Genomic DNA, 17561 nt, shown 5'->3' with positions numbered 1-17561 from the left:
GGCGGTTGGCAACACTGGCAGGCTGCAACACAAGCGCTTTTAACCCCTTCTTTGGCCACTAGAGGGGGTTAAAAGTGCACAGCTAGCGGACGAAATACGCTAAAGCGCCGCTAAAATGAGCTGCACTTTAGGGCTGCCGCAGCTCAGTGTGAAAGGGGTCGTAGAGTGTTTGCCTTTGCTTTTGGGGTTATTCGCCTTGAGGAGCCCCCTGAAAGCAGCCAGAAAGTATCATTGAGTTCTATTGCTCTTAATCTTTATTCATTATTACACCGCTGATTTACTTGAGAGATATATTGTCCACTATTCAGTTATACCGTTACTGGTTGTTCCATTCCTAAGAAATTTCACAGTAAAGACAATTTCTGTTTTTTTATTATAATGTGCGTGTTTCTCATTGGTCCTTGCACTTACACTATTGCCAGGTGTGCCAGAGGGGGCTGAGACTGTTATTGGGGTTGAGAGGCAGAGTACAGAACCAAATCTACTCTGGAATCTTGTGACTTCAGCTGAACTCGCATGATTTCAAACCGGCAATGCAGACCGACTTCGGGGACGATTTGACACACATCTGTGCGGGTTCATGCACAGATATCTATCCAAATCACCCCTGAAGTCACCAAAAGTAGTACAGAATCTACTTTTGGGAATCGGTGTGGTGCTGCAAAGTCGGATATTTCAAATCGCATGCCAAATCGGCCCAATGTGAACGTGTGCTTATAATGCAAGCCAATCCTTCGGAAAATGCTAGTTGCCTGGCAGCTCAGTTCAAAATGCACATGACTGTAAACAAGGATGTGTGAAATGCAAAGCTCCCAACTTTTTGAGATGGGATTGAGGGACACCTATCAGCAAAAGTATGTAGCATAGGACACGCCCCTTGTAGGAGAATTGTAAAAAAAAAAAAAAAAGGGTTAAACCCACAAGTGCTTTTTTACCACTACTATTCATTTATATTGGCTTTTGAAGTTTACAAATTCAGCAATTTAGAAATCAGATGAAAGGTTTAGTGCTGGGAAACACTTTTTGATAGATAAAAAGTGCATTTTATATATATCTATATAGATCAGACCAAAATGAGGGACAAATGAGGAGGAACGAGGGACAGAGGGAGATTGCTATAGATCAGGGACAATCCCTCCAAATCAAGACAGTTGGGAGCTATGGAAATGCCTTGGAGAAAACGGCTCCCCTTCATCAAGTAAAAACACGAGTAACATGGAACAATTATTATCACTTAGAATTCTGCACAAGTGGCAGTCCTCTACGGGAGCCTTTGATTCGTCTATTTCTCATTGGCTGGTAGTTAAATCAGTCATTTTGCTGTGGCTGAAAGACCCCGCCTCCTCAAGCTTGCGGCTTCTACCAGCCAGGACAGCCACGTCCGCTTCCTCTCGGCACCCGGAAGAGGTGGGTCCAGTGCGGAGCTTGTACCTGGCCACGCCCAGCCCCTCCCATATTTGGAGGATACGTATCACGTCGCCATTGACCGGGGTCTTGCTACTTGTACGGGAGGCGGCTAGTTAACAGATTCCTCCACCCCTTCCAGCTTCTTTCTGACTGGACGGCAGTGACCGGACACCGACATGATTCCGCTCCGCAACCTGCTTCTTCTTCTGCTGCTGGCCTTCCCGGTCACACTGCTGGGCAATGGCAGAGGTGAGGGGTCCTCTGGGCCGTGTGTGTGGTGTATATATAGTGTGTATGTGGTGTGTGCCCCTCGCTCTGGGCTCTTCTCCTTCCCTCCTGTGTTATTCCAGTCATAGAGCAGGCTTCCTGTCTGTGCTGTATACATCAGGCCTATGGCTGACGTGTCATTGTACGTGTGCCGCTCATTCATTCTATGGCTCCTCCCTATACATAGCCAGGCATAGCACTGATTGATCGGGGGTGTCTGCACTCTTCACATGCATTACTTATGGTGTGTGACAGACACAAGGGATCCTGTGCTAGGAACGAAGCCATATACTATAGAACACCCCCCTCAGAGGAACCCTGACTTTTAACCCCTTGGGGAACCCATGCCAAATCCAGTTGGGGTCAATGGTTTGGGATAAAATGCCCCTTACAGTGGTAGCCAATGGAAAGATGGCTCATTTGTGTTTAGCAGTAATACCCCCTGTAGTTAAGCTGTGCTTTTACCATCCCTTGACCGCTACCCTGGCCAGAGGGGTGTACACGTTCCACAATGCCTTGCAGGAATTCTACCCCCCGACAGTAAGGTTACCACCTCATCCCTTTAAAACTGAACACATAATAATTACACAGGTTCTGTGGCTGATTAAGGTGGTAATAAAACTCGGTGCCTTATCTGCATTAAATCAGACTGTGTGTAAATCATGTGTTCGGGTTTAAAGGGATGAGGTGGCAACCCTACCCGGCAGCTTCTTACTGGTGTGGCACCCGCTGTACTCCATCCATTCAATTAACGGGGCCGTCTGCAAGTGCCTCACAGCTGTGTGCAATGCAGGCAGTTGTGGGGTTCAAGGGGTTAAATACAAGCCTCATCACCACCTGCCAAATGCTCTTTGAAGAGCGATCTGAATGCAGATTTCTCTTCAGAGTAAAACTTGTGTGAACCAGCTCTTAAAGTGGGGGGAAGAATCCCCCCTCTTTATAAATAGGATGTCATGCTGAATGACTCTGCCATGTGGGGTTCAGCCCCCCCTCTGATAGGTCAGCCACAGCTTGAGGAGCCCTAGAGATTCACAAAACCCTGGCTGATCTGTAATGAAACATTCTAACTCGATTTGCTGTAACTTGAGAGATTTCTGCTGCTTACTTGGCAAGTGCAGAAAATTTGCAAAGTGGTTGGAGGGAAGCTTCAGAAAGGCAAAGATGTTTTTGTTACAATTTTTGAGCGGACTGCATATCTAAAGCCCGAACTGAATAGAGTAGTGAGGTTTAAAACTGCGGTTTTTTGCCATCCTATATCTTATTAGGGACATTTCCCATTACTTCCTGTACTGTAGACACAATAAAAAGTGAGATCTGAAGGATCCCAACAAATGTCACAGGAACAAGTTTGAAGGTTCTCCTTGTGTTTCCATTCTAGTTGCATCTCAGTTTGGATTTGTCTTTTATTCCCAGGTGATCAGAACATCCCCCAAAGGGGTCATAGACCGTAATAAAAACCTGAAAGAGGCTCTAACCTCCTTACCACTATTCATTTCTAAAAAAAACAAAAACAAAATCCCTTTTTAGTTAGGGCTTATGCACATGGGCAGTAATCTGCTGCTTTTAGCCTGGTGATGCGTTGTGTGTGCGATTACCCCCCCCCCCCCCCAAACGTGCACAGCTCCGTAATCTGGAGCAGCATTTAGTTTCTTAAAAAGGGATAAAAGAAATCTTCATCCGCTGTCCTGCATATTCACTGAAGGCATCTTTGCTTTTGTGCTAACGTTTATGTGCATACAGACTTTAACATAAATGTAGGCTGTTGTCCTTGAAAACCAAGGTAACTCATGTACTATATACATGTAAACATTAAGTGTACAGGTTTTACATAGGATGTTGATGACAGCAAGATCCTACATAAGATCATCCTCCTGCCTGTATCAGTCCTATACCTTTATTAAAATTAGTATTTAGTAAAATTCAAGCCTAAAGCTGGCCAGTCATCATACATCTTTTGTTACTCGCATAGTAGTAAAGTACTGGTCAGGCACACAGTTAACCCTTTGCTTGCCCCCCCGATGTTAACCCCTTCCCAGCCAGAGTTTAAACGCAGAGTTTAGAAGAGTTTGAGTTTTGCGTTTTTGTTTTCTGCTAGTGAGCTTCAATCCAATGCGAACCAGTTTTTTTTTTTTTTTTTTTTTTCCTGCCTCTAAACGTTGCCCTCAAAATATGCCTCTAATCGTCCTAATGTGCATCATGGACACATAGGATAACATTGAGCTGCTTTTACAGGCAGAACACAAAACTTCTGTAGAAGCAATGTGTTTTAACCACTTCAGCCCCGGAAGATTTTACCCCTGGAAACATTTTTTTTTTTTTTTAACTTTCTGCTATAATAGCCCCCAAAAAAATATAAAAAAACAAAATTCTTTCTGTTTAGGCTGATATGTATTCTACATGTTTTTGATTAACAAAATAGCAGTAAATGAATATTGATTGGCTTGCTCAAAAGTTATAGTGTCTACAAAGTAGGGGATAGATGTGTGGCTTTTTTTTTTTTTTTTTTTTTTCGGGACTGCAAAATTGCGGCAGACAGATCGGTCTTTTTTGGGACTTTTGAGCAAAAAATGGCTGATTTCTGTATAAATGTCACTGGTAGGGAAAGGGTTAAACACTAGGGGGCGATCAAGGGGTTAAGTGTGTTCCCTCAGCGTGTTCTAACTGTAGGGGGGATGGGCTACCACTGACATGACAGAGATCACTGTTCCTGACGACAGGGAACAGAAGATCTGTCATGTTACTAGGCAGAACAGGGAAATGCCCGGTTTACATAGGCAGTTCCCCGTCCTGCCTCTCCTCACTGTGATCGCTGGCTGCCGGCGGACATCAAGTCCACAGGCACACTTCTGTGGCGGGCGGCGAGGCACGCTATCCTGCATTTGCGGACTGACCTACAGGTACTTCAGTTTGTGCAGGAGTGCCATTCTGCCAACGTATAACGGCATGAACCGGTCGGCAAGCGGTTAACCTAGTGTGCATGGAGCCTTAAAAAGAAAAAAAAAAATTTGCAGACATTTCTGGAGCCTAAAGAAACGCATGGTTTGTTTTTTTTTTTTTTTTTTTTTTTTTATGTCCCTGTAAAAGATCATCTTGGAAAGGAAATGGTTAATGCGCACCCTGGTGTCCTCTTTGCTGATAGGGTGTCGTATATCAGGTCCCAAGGTGAGCCCTGTACTTTCCTCCACACATTGTACAGCAATATAATCTATGCTCACGTGGTCACTAAAAACAAATGGGGTAGAATGGCTGAGTATAGGACATAAACTAGGTTTCTTTTTGATCTTTGGCCATTTTCATGAAGTGGTCATGTTGACAAATGAGCCACTATTGGTCCAGGTTGTTTCTGTTCTCAAGATGATGCTCTCCAAATCTGTCCTCCAGCCGTTCATGTGTTGTGGTACACTGTTGATACCATGGTGTTTTAATCATTTATTTACTAAAGAAGATTTTACAGTCCGTGGATGAGTGCTGGCTTTTGTATTCATGTTTTGTGGATGTCCAAGCTCTAACTGAATCCTATTGCTGAGAAAACTGCAAAATGTGTTGAAACACTTGAGGACAGTTTTGGGAGACTTGTGTAAGAAAAGGCATGACAGGTGGAGCAGGAACACTTAAAAGCCTTCAGCAGTGTGTCTCAAACTTTGCTTAGTTGTCCCCCACTATAGCAATATTTGCTGTTCATCACCTGTACATTTTAGGCCCAATGCACACTGAGCATTTAGTTACAATGCATAGTGCTTAAGTGTTTAGGTGCAGACAAAGGGCACAGGTGTGCTGACTAGCTCTGCGGCTGACAGCTGCTGCAGTTGGACAGGGCACCTAGCCATACAAACATTTAGGCAGTATTCACCCAGGCATGAACGCCCAGAATGTCGGAAGCCTGTGTTACTGACATTTGTCCCAAGGCACACACTGCCCTAAACAGTCATACCGCTGGGTGCCCACTTTTCAGCTGCAGCAGCTGTCAGCCTCTCATAGGATGACGTGCTGCCAGCTGTGGGGCTGGTTGGACACCTGTGCCCTCCACCCGCACCTAAATGGTAGAGACCTATGCACAGGTGAGGACATGTGGCCTAAAAAGTGCCATATGTCATCCACATTGAAATGATCGAAAAACATTCTGTACATCACCTTCTCCAAAATATACAGTGCAACTTTTACATGCCTAGATTTCAAGGAGCATGTTGAAAAGATGAGATCTGCCAATGGTGGCTTATACTGTAGTAATTATATTATCACAAGGCAGCTCTGTGCTAAACTCCTGAGCTCATTTAGTCACATTTTTATTAAACAGTTTGGAACCTGCACTTGAAAAATGACAGTATGTATATATTTGCTACGCACCATCATTTCTCATCTGCATGTGATGGACAGTCCCAGGTGTGAGCCTAGTGCGTTTTTATCCCACAGAGTGAATTTCGTCATGCACACTGATCTCTAGTTGACATTAGATAGAAAGTTTATTTTTGACTTTCTTGGATGTCCTTCAAATAGTACAGTACATAGTATACACAGGATAATACTCTTTGCATATCTTATCGTGGTGGTGTATTCACTTCTTTGAAATTTCCTACCAACTTATTCTTCTCCATGATCGCTTTTAAACTTCTAATCACATTCCAATTTGCACATTTATTGGGCTACTCACTTTTCTGTTTTGTGAACACTCTAATTTGGATGAAATGTTTAATGCATTGATGAGACTTGCATAAATTATGCCTTTATAACTGCTCAGGACCTTTTGCTGCTGCTCAAGATGCAACAGAAGATGAAGAAGCCCTTGATGACTCTGTAGTTGAAGATGATGATGACGAGGCTGAAGTTGAAGAAGATGAATCGACAGATCTGGTAATATTAGCTTACATCTATTGTGAAGTAACGTTACAGAATAACTTTGCAAAAATATTTTTGGTAGCACCGATATCAGTACCGATACTGAGTATTTTCACAAGTACTCGTGAAAATGCTCCTGATACCGAAAAAGATACTTTGCGCTGCGATTTGCGTCAATACATAATGAATGGGCTCAAATTGCATGCGATTTCAACAGTTATATGGTGCAATTCCTGTCCAAATCACATGTGATCACCTGGCTGCTGGTCGGTTTGTTCTCGGTCTGCTGACAGCTAAGAACAGGGACTGTCACTTACTGCTCTCCATTCTGCTGTCCAGTGCCAATCTAGGGAGGGAGTTGGTGCTGCTGGCTCCTGCTCTCGGCCACACCCTAAGACACCTTTCACACTCAGACCACCTGAGCATTAGGGGTAAAACGCCGCTAGTTTTAGCGGTGCTGTGTGGGTGGCAGCGAGGTGCTTTTAACCCCAAAGAAGGGGTTAACAAGGGGTTAAAAGGGCCCGAAAAGCACCGCTGCCGAAGCGCTTTGCATGCGCTTTGGCAGTGCTGCCTATTGATTTTAATGATGGGCGGTTTAGGAGTGGTGTATACACTGCCCCAAAGACTCTGCTTGCTGGCCTTTTTTTTTTTTTTTTTTTTTTTTTTTTCCCCCCTGTCCTGCAAGCGCACCGCTCCAGTGTGAAAACACTCGGGCTTTCACACTGGGGAGGCGCTATTTTTAGTGCTAAAGCGCCTTCAGTGTCTAAGGGGTCTAAAAGGTAGTGGCAGCCATCAGTTATGCAGATCTTGACAATATTGTCAGGACCCTTTCTGATCTCGGTGTGACTCTGCCCCATCTACTGATGGCCAATAGCCCACTGACAGCAGACAATGAGTTACAGGAAACATTGATAAATGTACTCCTGTGATCCAAAAGAGTATAGGCAGAAAAAGTCTGGCCACTTATTCGATTGATAACCAGTTAACAATGGTGTAACATGTGCTACGACTTTGAGAGCACATGTTGCATCACAAGTTGCACCCCATTAATTGCAATGGAACCGTTTTAATAGGAGCAACTTGAGTTGATCCAACTTGGGGGGGGTTCCTGCACTACTTTTGGTCCGACTTCAGCACGACTTGCATTGACTTCTGTTAAAGAAGTCATATGCAAGTTGTGCCAAATTTGCACTGAGATGTCATCTTTAAAGTTGCGCGAAAGTTCCCTGAGTTTGAAGTTGCGGCAGTGTGAACCAGGCCCATGGCCCCTTTCACTTCTGTGACTTGTCCTGTGACTTGGGACTGAAAAGTCGCATGACAAGTTGTACCCCATGATTTCAAATGATTATCATCCATATCTGTGCAACTTCAAGTCGCACCAACTTCAAAGTAGTCCCTGTACTACTTTAGTCCGACTTTGATGCGAGTTGAGGTCCATAGACCTCGTATACACAGGCATTCCCTGAAATCGCGGCAGTTTGAAAGGGGCCTTAGGGTGAGTTAAAAAGGGAGGTAGGTAAATGGGGAAAACTGTTTGTCAGATGTCTAGCTGGTATGTGTTTGTAGGATCTTTTTGTATTGTTTGCAAGTTGTGGCCAAGTCTCTTGATCTATTATATAGTACGAGCATGGACAGACTGTTTCCCCTGTGACAGCAATGATTTTTTATTTTTTAATAGAACCATGCTGTTGGCTTATTTAAAAATGTGATTTTATTAGTATTGGACTTTTATGTCTTCGTTACCGAAGTAGTCTTACCCAAAGTACTAATTTAAATTTTCTTATTCAATTTTCTTCCTTTTTTTTTTTTTTTTTTTTTTTTTTTTTTATGGAACCCTAGGTAGAAGAAAAGGAGGAAGAAGATTTGAGTTCTGGTGAACCGAAAGCCTCTCCCAATGGCGATACCACTATTTTATTTGTTAAAGGAGAAGGTAATTCAATTTTCCACCACTTTTGTGTGTGAAATGATCTGAAGGTCATCGTTGTGCATCCTTGTATTATCTGACTTAGAACCACTCTGCCATTCTTTTTTTTTTTTTTTACGGCAAAATCTTTTATTGAACAAAAAAGGAGATTACATATAATTGGTGGTTTTGACAGTCATCCAAATAAATGAACCAGGTTATCAATTATATATGTACATTTGCTCTCTTTACTTATATGAATATTGGTCTAGTACCCTGTTATTGTTAACATATACATCCATTCAACTCTACATATCTTGCAAGGTATGACAAGAAAACTAGCATTATTAACCCTTATTATAACCTTTTGAGTGATCGGATTATAGGAGGTGAGGCTAAGCAATAGAGTTTTGGGTTCCATTACATTTAGTTGAGTCAGCTGAAGGGGTTAGTTTAGTCTATCACGTCTGGATCTTTGATTATACACATGTTTCGGGGGCTTTTAGCCACCTATCCCATATCTTATCATATTTTAGATGGACACCCCCTATTGGAGTACATTAATTTCTTGTATGGTAGAGCTTTGTTGATTTCTGTTAGCCATTGCACAAATTCCGGTGGGTTAGGCCTCATCCAGAATCTGGCTATTATTTTACGAGCATAGAAAAGAGTTTCGTGCAAAAATGTTTTAGTGAATTTATCAAGATCTGGAAAAATTCCCAGGAGGCATGGTTTTGGCTGTAGTGTGATGGGGGAGCCCATTTTATCATGCAGGAACTGTATCACCTGCATTCAGAAGGCTTGAATCCTTGGGCATTGCCATAATAGGTGAAAATAGGTACCCACTGCCTGACCACACATTAAGCAGTTAGTAGATTGGTTGCTTTTATATTTAGAAACTCTAAGGGGTGTGAGGTATGCTCTATGTGTTATAAAAGTTTGCGTTAAGCGGTCTGATAATTTAGGTGACACTAGTTTACAAGTGTCAAGTGCATCACTCCACTCAGAATCATCTATAAGGCCCATCTCTCCCTCCCACCTGGTCTTAAGTGTGTATGCAGATGAAGTTGCCTGAGGAAGTGTCAGCATGCTGTAAAATTGCGAAATAAGCTTCTTTGGGTCCGGGCATTTTACTGCTGCCAGTAGGGGGTTATCGTTCAAGTTTAGATCGTCTAGGGGGAACTGCGCACGAAATGCATGTCGTAATTGTATATATCGGTAAAACCTTTGCTCTGGCAATGCAAATTCCGTCTTTAAACTATTTAAAAGACTTCAGTTTTCCGTTTTGAGTGATCTGAGCCAGGTAAACTATTCCCCTTGAGCTCCATACTGTGTTGTCATGTAGAAGGTTGAATTCTGGTAGGGACATATTATGCCAAAGGTGAGTGCAACTATGGGGTGACATAATACTCAATTTGTCAGATGCCATCTCCCACACCTTTCTATATTGGTATAAAAGTGATTTGTTATCATTTTTTTTTTTTTTTTTTTTTGGCCCTCGTCTCTACCTTTACCCATATTGCTACTAGGGAGTCTAGGGTCTGTCTAGTCCATGTTGGACAGAGAGGGTGTAGAAACCTATTCCTGTCTACTTTATCAATATGGAAAATCTGTGAAAGCTGGGCTGCTAAATAGTATGCTTTAAAATCAGGTAACGCCATTCCGGCAAGATCTGTTGGATGTTTTAGTTTGTACCAAGGGAGTTTATGCCTATTGTTGCCCCAGACGAATGGTTTGATGAGTCTCAAGTATTTTGAAATGTTTTAGTACCAAATACACAGATGAGTGCCAGAGCATATACAGAACCTTTGGCAAGAGGACCATTTTTATTAAATTTATTCGGCCCATCACTCCGAGAGGGAGACGGGCCCATGCCTGCGTCTTTTGTCTAAACATTTCCTGTAATGGTGTGATATTGAGCTGTATGTAGTCTGATGGGATTCGGGTGGTACGTATTCCCAAATACTTTATGGTGTTTAGTCTCTGTAGGGGAAGTAGAGCCCTATCTTTAGGTGGTGGAAAGCTGTCTAGTGGCAGTATTTGGGATTTATCCCAGTTAATCCTGAGTCCAGAGAAGGTGCCGAAACATTCTATAAGGGCCAGGGCTGTTGGTAGGGAATCTTTGGAGTCATCGAGATACAGCAAAGTATCATCAGCATATGTGCTTATTTTTTCTACTATCTCCCCCCTCTGTAGGCCCACTATTCCTGGGTGTTCCCGTATAGCTATTGCAAGAGGTTCTGCCGCCAGTGCATATAGCAATGGTGACAGTGGGCACCCCTGTCTCGTACCCCTAGATAGGGGGAATTGGTCCGATGGCCATCCGTTTGCCAGAACTCTCGCCACTGGATCCTGATACAGAAGCTGAATCCATTTTATGAATCTGGGACCTAGCCCAAACCTATCCAGACAGGTCCATAGATACCTCCATTCGACTGAGTCGAAGGCCTTGGCTGTGTCCAAGGCAACGACTATTCTGGACCCAACATTATCATGTTTCGTCTGGAGATTAATAAACAGCCTCCGGAGATTGAAGGACGTGTTTCTTCCTGGCATGAATCCAGCCTGGTCCTCATGAACCAGTGACAAGATGACTGTGTTTAGGCGGATAGCAAGAATTTTGGCGAGAATCTTAACATCTACCTGGAGCAGGGAGATGGGACGATAAGATCCCGGAAGGTGTGGATCTTTTCCCGGTTTGGGAATTAAAATAATAGTAGCTTCCCTCATGGATGCTGGGAGGACTGAGTTTTCAAAAATGGAGTTGTATAATGCTAGAAGTCTAGGGATCAGCTGGTCCGAGTATGTGGAATAGAATTCCACAGGCAAACCATCCGAGCCCGGGGCCTTTGCGTTGGGAAATGCAGCAATTGCCCTAGATATTTCATCTCCCGTGAGAGGGGCTTCTAGCTCTTTTGTTTGCTCTTCTGTTAATTTAGGGCTTGGTAGTTCAGCTAAAAAAAGATTCTATCAAGGTGTCATCATCTGAAACTGTGGTGGTGTATAGGGCAGCAAAGAATTCTTTGAATAGGGATGCCACTGCTGTAGGTTCCGTTATCAAAGTTCCATCATGCGAGCGAAGGGAGATCACTACCGGGGGTCTCTCTTCGCAGTGTACCATATACGCAAGTAGTTTCCCGGCCCTTTCTCCATATTCAAATGACTTTTGCTTATGGAAGAAGAGTTTGCGTTTAGACTTTTCATAGTGTAATTGGTCTAGTGCTCTGGAACAAAGTTTAAGATTATTGGCTTTGTCTGCGGTGGGATCAACGATAAAGGCCTTCTCTGCTTCCTGTAAATGTTTAATAGTGATATCAGTTATTTCAGTAGTGCGTTTCAATTTATTTATACGCATGATAAGTATCATGCGCGCGTGTTTTTTAAATGTTTCCCAAGCGATTTGTGGTGATGTAGAGTCTCCATTAATCGCGAAAAATTGGTCCCATTCAGTTGTAATGTCATCTTCTGGAAATAAAGTCAACCAGAAGGGGTTCAGTCTCCATGAATTTGGAGGTCTTATGTGTGAAAGGGATAGCGTAACCCAATACGGGCAGTGGTCAGAAAGTGATCTAGGGTGGAATCCCGCTTCTAGCAACCTAGGGAGTAGTATTTTGGATATGAGGATAAGATCTATACGGGACATAGTTGTGTGCAGTGGAAAAGCATGAGTAGGCCCTTGTTGTAGGATATTTATACCGCCATGTGTCGACTAGGTTAAAGTTCTCAAGTATCCTTGCAAATCTTGTTGGGTGTTGGGGCGTAGTTGTAGAAAGGGATCCGGCTAACCTGTGAAGTTTTGGATCCAACACGTTATTAAAATCACCTAGCCAAATAGCAGGAGTATTAGGGTACATGGTCATGTAATCAAAGCCCTTGGTCAGAACGGAAAACTGAAATGGGGGTGGTACATAGATTGCCAGAAACAATATGGGGTCACCTTGTATTTTGGCTCTCAGAAAAACACATCTACCCTCTGGGTCGACTTCAGAACCTTGGAACTCAAAATGTGTAGATTTAGAGACTAGTATCGATACTCCTCTAGAGTGTGTGGTGTGCACTGAGTGGTACACCCATCCCATCCATGGACGCTTAAGTGCCCTCTGTACCGAACCTTCTGCATGTGTCTCCACCAGTACCACCACATCAGCTCTTTGTTTTTTAAGTTGAGAAAAAACCGCTGACCTTTTTATTGGATCCCTAATCCCTCGCACATTCCATACTACAAGTTTCAATGCAGCCATGAGGTGTTGTGTTTATATGAAGCGGCCCCAGTATTCAAATCTCCCCTAGGATTGATTGGTGATCGATACAATCTCCAATACATGACTGTCCATAAAAGCATGATTATTACCCATTGTCCCTTAGAGGGATCAGTTTGTATATAGTAAAAGACTTTGCCTTGTAACCTTAGGAACCACAAATCCCCCCCCCCCCCCTCCCCTCCCCGCCCTGCATTGTGGACAACTGATGCGGGCTATTTCCCCAAACTGCCAACATGGCATAAACTCTGTCCAGCCTGAGAGGAGAGCTGTAACAACTGCATAAATATTGAAATGAACGTTTGATAGCCATATAGCAGACCTTATAATGGTAACTGCGGCCGCAGTTATTATAGCAATAAACCAAACATGACCTCCCAGGCTGGGACCTATTACTAGTGAGGCGGCTTTGTGCTGCATAACGTAGCACTGAGTAGGGCTATGCTCACTATTTCTGTGAGCTCCCTGGCATAATGCTTCCCTCCGCCGAGAGAACTATTTAGCAAACATTTTCAGAAAACAAATAAGAGCATATATGACCCGTACTAATTTTTTATAATTAAAGTTCTGTTTCCCCCACTCCTCCTGCCCCCCCGACCATACCCCAAATATTAATATCGATATGCCAAACTGTGCAATAAAAAAAAAAAAATAAAAAAAAAAAAAGGGGGAGGTCTCTTTCAGCTGTGTAGGTAGCATTTCACTAAAGAAATCGCATGGAATGTTCCAGGCATAGTTGCTGGTATATTGCAACTCCTCATATCTTCAGAGGCAACAGTCTCAGGTATCAGTGTCTAGGTACAGCTTGACGCTCATTCTCTTTTTTGGGAATATTTAAGAGCACAGGACACAGTGTTGTGTTTTAGTGATTGTGCGAACTGTTCCAAATATAGTTCCTGGTAAATAGCTTCCCTTTACACTGCCGGAGCAACAGCATCAGTGAGCAATGTCTGTATGCAGGCTGTTGCTTCTTTCCTTTTTATATAGATGCGTATGAAGGTGCAAAGTACAGTTGCAATAGTCAGACAAGCACGCACACTGCCCCAGTCATAGGCTACCTCCCTTTCATGAATAACAGTATCAGAAAGCATTGTTTATACGCAGGGCATATCACCCTTTTCTCTAATTTAGTAACATTCCAGGGTGCACAGCTGAGAAGGCATATTGGTTTTGAGGTACATGGTAAGGACTTGGTTACTTATCTGCGTTCCTCCCTCTGTTCCAACCATGAAATGACAGCCTCTGGATCACCAAAGAAGTAAGCGCGGTCATCTCCCTCCACGCGTAGGCGAGCTGGGAATAACATTGCATATTTTATATGTTTGATGCGGAGTCTACGTTTGGCTTCCATAAATGTTTTGCGCTTGCGCTGAACTTCCGCCGAAAAGTCCGGGAATGCAGCGATCGTTTTGTTACCGAAGGGGATATTATCCTTTTCTCTGCTAAGGCGAAGTATGGCATCCCGGTCTTTGAAATTAAGAATTTTGGCTATAAAAGTGCGTGGGGGCGCTCCAGTTGGAGGTGGTCTGCCTGACATACGATGCGCCCTCTCCACAACAAATGTGGGGGAGAAGGCCTCACTGCCATAGGTGTCACATAACAATGATTCAAGAAATTTAGTTGAATCACCCCCCCCCTCCGCTCCCTCGGAGACCTATGAATCCAAGATTACATCTTCTGATTCTGTTCTCTAAATCATCCTGATTTTGTAGGATTTGGTTGACCTGCAATTGTATGGCATCTGTGGATTGCTGAAGGGGGGGGGGGGGAGTCCTCCACTATGCCAAGTCGGGTCTCAGCCTCAGTAACTCTGTCCCTTAATTTTTGGAAGTCCTGTCTCACTAAGGAGATATCCACCTTTACCTCTTCAATCCTGGCTGTAAGAGATGATTGACATGAAGCCACCGCTTCCTGGCACATAGTTATAGCCTCAAGTACCTTCGCTGTGTCAGCATTCACAGCGGCCTCCTCTCCCCTCATGCCGCCGCCAACTTGCCCAGGGGAATCTTTCTCCTTCTCCTGTCGGCGGTACTGCTCCAGCTTAGAGGTCGTTGCGGCTGGCTTCTTCGGCGGTGACATGATCCCGGGAGGAGTATGGGGTAATTGGGAGCGTTTGGGGGTCTCGATATTCAACTGGAATCTTAGGATTTGCTCTCCAGGATAGACTGTTGGCGGAGCTCCGCTGCCGTGCGTCCTATCCCATGCCGCTTCAGGCCACGCCCCCCACTCTGCCATTCTTACTCTGCTCAAGGACCCCAAAACCCAGGGCAAAAATAGGGCTGTAGCTCCCTTGTCAAGCTACTGATTTGGCCACAGTAAAGATCTAAGGATGTGAACTGCAGGTTCCTAAGGGCCCTTAATACCCATGCCTTGCAGTAATGTGCTGAATACAGCAGCTTATTTTAACTCGTCATACACCCGTTACTGCGTTGCAGTGCTATTCATTTTCAGTGGCATCCCAACACAATAAGAGGGAACACTCATGCATTGCAATGTACATTTATCTCGCTAACTTGTACTGTGAAAAATTGTGCATATGCATTTCTTCTGTCCTTTTGTTGGTAGCCCATTTAAATGAATAGACTGCCTAAGACCTAGTTGTCCTACAATGCCAATTAAGATAAGCATCTTAAATTAAAGTACTGACATAAGCAAATGCTAGAGCAACTTTTTTTTTTTTTTTTTTTTTTTTTTTTTTTTCCCCATCTGAAATTAGAGGCTCTGCATTATCAACAATCTGCAAACACTGTTGATGCAGATATTCCTTAGCCCCTGCCAGGGCACTGTCGTGTTTGAGGTTGATTAAAAAGTTTCTGCACACCAGGGTCAGCATTTTTAAACAAATATAGCCTTCAGTCCATGGGTACCCTCTGATGTGGCCTGCGACCTCCTGCTCTTGGGACAGGTCAGCAAGTCCAGATCGCCAGTTGCCAGCCCGGCATCCCAGAGCCTCCGTGTTGTGAAAGCCAGTGGCTGTGGAGGGAGCAGAGCCGCGTAAGCCGATGCTGGCTCCTGTCCCAGGCGCAGTGATACCAAATGCACTATGCCTGAGATAGCAAGACTACAGCTGGTGATGCCTGCAGATCAGAAAGTGGATTCAATTAAAGGTCAGTGTATATGCCAATCGGTTTACCAATGGGCATAATATCAATCTTATCAGTTCTGCAATGGTTATTAGCCTGCTTTCAAACTGATCTGCAGATGCAGTGTTTACCCACACCGCAGTGGCAGAGCCATTCACCTCCTACTTTCCTGCAGGTTAGCTGCGCTTTCCCATAGACTTCTATTATATCCTGTGGGTTTTGTGTGCTTTCTTATAAAATAGAAGTCTATGGCAAAGCAGTCAGTGTACTGCTCTGCACCCACTGTGTGGGTACATTCGTGTGAAAGCAGACCTATCCTCTGGGCAGTAAGAGCTTGTTTACATTTGCTGATTTGGGGGAGGGTTTGGGTAACAGAGTAAACCAACTTTTTTTTTTTTTTTGTTTTTTACTTTTTTTTTTTTTTCTGGCAGCAGGTTGCGTTTTTTGGTGTCATAGAGTTCAATAGAAATGCATCAAAAAGGCAGTGCTTGCGTTTTTGATGCATTTACGGTGTGTTTTTGCTGGTTTCTCTTTAACAGGCACCTCCAAAAACACAACGCATCAAACGCATGCCCAAAAAAATGCAAAACATTGGGAAAATGCATTTACCACTTGCATAGGTGTGAACCTAGCCTAAAAAATACACAAAACCCTTGATGCGTTCTCCAAGCAAATCAATTGAGACGTAATCAAGCACAAGTAACATCATAACCTGCGCTAAGGTGTGTGATGCACATTGACTTTCAAAGCAAAGTGCATTGCACCGTGCAACAAACATCCTTGATGGACATCAGAATGTGTTCTGACTTAAATGGTAAAAAAGAATATGGAAGGGAGGGAACACCTAGGTGTGAATTGGTCCCAAGGATCAGTAGCTGCTTTAGTAAGCAGCTACACTGCCACATACATTCCCTTTTTAAAGTGATCGCCGTTGGGAAGGCTTCTGTTAGACATTTAACTCTGGTTATAAGCAAAGATCTGTAAAACTTGAAACCATATGAGCATATGCCTGGAATGCTTGGATATAATGGTCTGTCCAAGCAGACAAAGGAGTGCTGTTATGATATGTAGATTTTGACTTTTCTTGTCAAGTCAGCAGCTAAGCCCTTATCTATGTCTCAAACCAGCCCTCCTGACAACTTGCTGTCTTCCTGAGAGTTGGTGGCATGTTGGTCACAGGAAGGGCAGGGGTTTCACCTTTATTCTGAAGCAAGATAATGGCATCCATTGAAATTAGTAGGTCTCAGAAGGCAGAGCTTCTATTCAGACTATACACTAAGGTTGTTTTAGAAGCTGAAAACTTTGTGTTTGGCTGCAGTTTCTGTAAACGTTGGAAAAAGGGTTGCTTTAACATATTAAAGCCTCCTATTTTTGTTCCCTAAAATTTAGAGCCCTAACATAGTGGCCCCTTACCTGCTCTTCTGAAGTCCCCATGCCAATGTCTGCTCCACTCCTGCGTCTGACCCCAGAGCAAGCCTGAGAGTGTGCTTTCAAGCCAGGCTGTGTATCCATAGATGCACGCAGTGCTGCTCTGTCTTGTGAGAGCAGGAAGAGAGACCAACTCTGCTGAAGATGGGCCCAGCGCTGGATCGAGAGGACTCGGGTAAGTGTGTTTAGGTGGGAGGGGTGGAAATGGCAGGTTGAAGGTTTTTAATGCAGGTAAAATCCCTTTTGACTTTAGAACCACTTTAAAGAAAAAGAGATTAAATTACTATTTACTTCTGTTCTCTTGCCCTTTTTTTTTTGACATGCTAATAACCCTTTGGTGTTCTTAATAAAGCAAGGTCCAGACCTGTTCCTCCTGCACTG

General features: G+C 43.7%; 1 protein-coding gene across 2 annotated transcripts in view; it reads left to right on the top strand.

Annotated features, from left to right (window-relative positions):
* The first annotated feature begins 1411 nt into the window (after positions 1 to 1411).
* Positions 1412 to 17561, top strand: part of SSR1 (signal sequence receptor subunit 1) — a 28981-nt gene continuing 12831 nt past the window's right edge. The window contains exons 1-3 of one of the 2 annotated variants that reach the window (XM_073631011.1): positions 1412 to 1656; positions 6410 to 6522; positions 8347 to 8437. In XM_073631011.1, the coding sequence (XP_073487112.1) occupies positions 1584 to 1656; positions 6410 to 6522; positions 8347 to 8437 (277 nt within the window). In that variant the 5' untranslated portion in view covers positions 1412 to 1583. The remainder of the gene's footprint in view (positions 1657 to 6409; positions 6523 to 8346; positions 8438 to 17561) is intronic. The other variant, XM_073631012.1, reaches the window with a different exon arrangement.

Source organism: Aquarana catesbeiana, linkage group LG05 (genome assembly GCF_042186555.1).
Source record: "Aquarana catesbeiana isolate 2022-GZ linkage group LG05, ASM4218655v1, whole genome shotgun sequence".
In the NCBI taxonomy this organism is placed as follows: Eukaryota; Metazoa; Chordata; class Amphibia; order Anura; family Ranidae; genus Aquarana; species Aquarana catesbeiana.
The sequence above is the reverse complement of the archived record's forward strand: the minus strand, read 5'-3'. Positions and strand labels throughout refer to the sequence as shown.